The sequence below is a fragment of the Arachis hypogaea genome, chromosome 11 (assembly GCF_003086295.3).
Source record: "Arachis hypogaea cultivar Tifrunner chromosome 11, arahy.Tifrunner.gnm2.J5K5, whole genome shotgun sequence".
Lineage (NCBI taxonomy): Eukaryota > Viridiplantae > Streptophyta > Magnoliopsida > Fabales > Fabaceae > Arachis > Arachis hypogaea.
The window spans coordinates 124,475,018-124,477,212 of record NC_092046.1 but is presented as its reverse complement, the minus strand read 5'-3'; the positions used below and the strand labels follow the sequence as shown (position 1 = coordinate 124,477,212).

Genomic DNA, 2,195 nt, shown 5'->3' with positions numbered 1-2,195 from the left:
ATCGTTGTTAGAGGGCCGTCGCTTATCATATGCGGGGGCTGATGATGTAGGGGAGGAGGCACAGCCAGGACGTCCCCGCCGCGACACTCAAGCACCTTCATGTGGTACAGATGGGAGGTTAGGACATGCTGGACACCATCACTAGTTCACGTTATGGTTTTAAGGTTATTTATTATCGTCCGATGGTTGTATTTTCCCTTCGTTTGTACTTTATTATGTTTTATGGTGTCGTACTTCGTGGTTGTAACTTTTTACGGTTATCTGTGTTGTGATGTTTTAAATTCGGTGTTGTTAATGTTCATGTAGTACTGGTTGCAAACGTGTGTGATCATTTGACAAGAAAAGGAAATATTGCATTCATCTCTTTAATTCTAAAACATATCACATCACACCGACTAAAGACGAGAATTTAAATAAATTGAAAATGTAACAACACTCAATCTCCGACCCAGCCCCGCCGCTAAGTGCCAGTGACATGAGGACAATGTCTCCTAGTATGCCCTGGTTGCCTGCAAATTCCACATCGCTTTCCCGGTCTAGGCTCTACGTCGTCCATCTCATTCCGAATTCTTGTCGACACAGGTCGGCCATCCATCGATCGTCGCAGGTGGGGATTAGGATGGAGAAGTTGTCCTTCGTGGGGTGGCCACACTTCCTCATCAGGCAATGGGGGAAACTCCATCTGATATACCCGGAACACATTTTCGACCCGATAGACATCATCGACATAAGACTGCCAATCAAGCCTAGCATGGGCACATGCTGCAAGCGCGTGGGCACATGGGTAGTGCAATGCCTGGAAGTAGCCGCAGTCACACCGTCTTTGCTGGAGGTATACTCTGAATCTGGATTGAGACCCTACGCCGGCTATCTCATCGACGGTGAAGATCGATGTCGCCCTGTCGTGTGATATGACAAGCATCTGCGTGATTCCCTCCCTGTTGGCAAGTATTGCCTTTTGCAAGAACTGTGAGAACATCTGGCCACATGCAACCTGTGCTTCTGCCTGCCGACCCTTCTGAACAAACAATGCATTTAAATGGTGGTACGTGGACTTCACAATCGCACACACCGGAAGGTTACGAGTTCCCTTCATCACGGAGTTGATACACTCAAAAAGGTTCGTTGTCATGTGACCATATCGGCGCCCCTCATCGCGGTGTTGGAGCCATTTCGGTGGCTCTAACCCTCTTATCCAAGCCATCATTGCCGGGGACGTGGCTGGATCCTCTGCGCTGATTAACTCTAGGTAGTACTGTGCCTGCTCTTAGGTCTTCGAGTATGCCGCGCTAACAAGATGTCTTTTGGCTTCTTTACTCTTGAAGTTTGTTGCGAAATTGGACGCAATGTGTCGGACACAGTAAACATTGTGTTCCCAGCCACAACCCTCTCGCTCCAGCGCAGCCTTTATGGCAGCATGCCTGTCAGAGATCAGTAGAACATCTGGTTGCGTAGCCACATGTCTCCTTAAGTTGGTCAGAAAGAAGTACCATGCATATGTGTTCTCCCGTTCCACTAGCACGAAAGCTATGGGAAGAATGTTGTTGTTTCCGTCCTGTGCTATTCCCATCAACAAGGTACCCGTGTACTTACCATACAGGTGTGTTCCATCAACCGAAACTAGAGGTTTGCAGTGCTTGAATGCCTCGACACACGATGGGAATGACCAGAATACTTGATGAAATATGACGCTTTCACGATCGAGGGTGTTGCCCACGTAGTATGGTCGGGTTTGTAGGTCAACAATTGTCCCTATGACGAAATGGAAAATTCGTAAGAGCATGAAAATTATTACAAAACTAGTATGCAATCCGATAGGTAGGCTTACCTGGAACAAAGGTTTGCAACGCATTGAAGTATCTCTGTAACTGGTTATAAGAATCATCCCAGTCTCCATAGATTCTCGCTATTGCCTTTTGCTTCGCTAGCCAAACCTTTTTGTAAGACACCTTGTATCCGTATGCCGACTCCACGGACCCCTGCAACACTTTTATGCAAATCGTTGCGTCTGCTTGAACCATGGGGAATATGTGCTGGCATATGACATTTGAATCCAGTTGAGCATGATCTTGCGAAGTCGCGGACGCCAAACAAGTGTGAGGCCCTTGGTATTTTCGAACTTCCCAAAATCTGGACGCCCTCGTCTTCGCAACCCTCACCATCCAGGAACATTGGTCACCAAAAAGTTTGCATCT

The 2,195-nt window shown here is 47.4% G+C and overlaps 1 protein-coding gene across 1 annotated transcript; it reads right to left on the bottom strand.

Annotated features, from left to right (window-relative positions):
• Window positions 1-460: 460 nt before the first annotated feature.
• On the bottom strand, window positions 461-1,204 carry LOC114924679 (uncharacterized). The gene has a single exon (XM_029289944.1). The coding sequence runs from the start codon at window positions 1,202-1,204 to the stop codon at window positions 461-463; it is 744 nt and encodes a 247-aa protein (XP_029145777.1).
• Window positions 1,205-2,195: the final 991 nt, after the last annotated feature.

What these genes read in the sequence shown, in the direction of transcription:
- LOC114924679 (XM_029289944.1), bottom strand. Translation starts at nt 1,204, where the DNA reads ATGGCTTGGATAAGAGGGTTAGAGCCACCGAAATGGCTCCAACACCGC.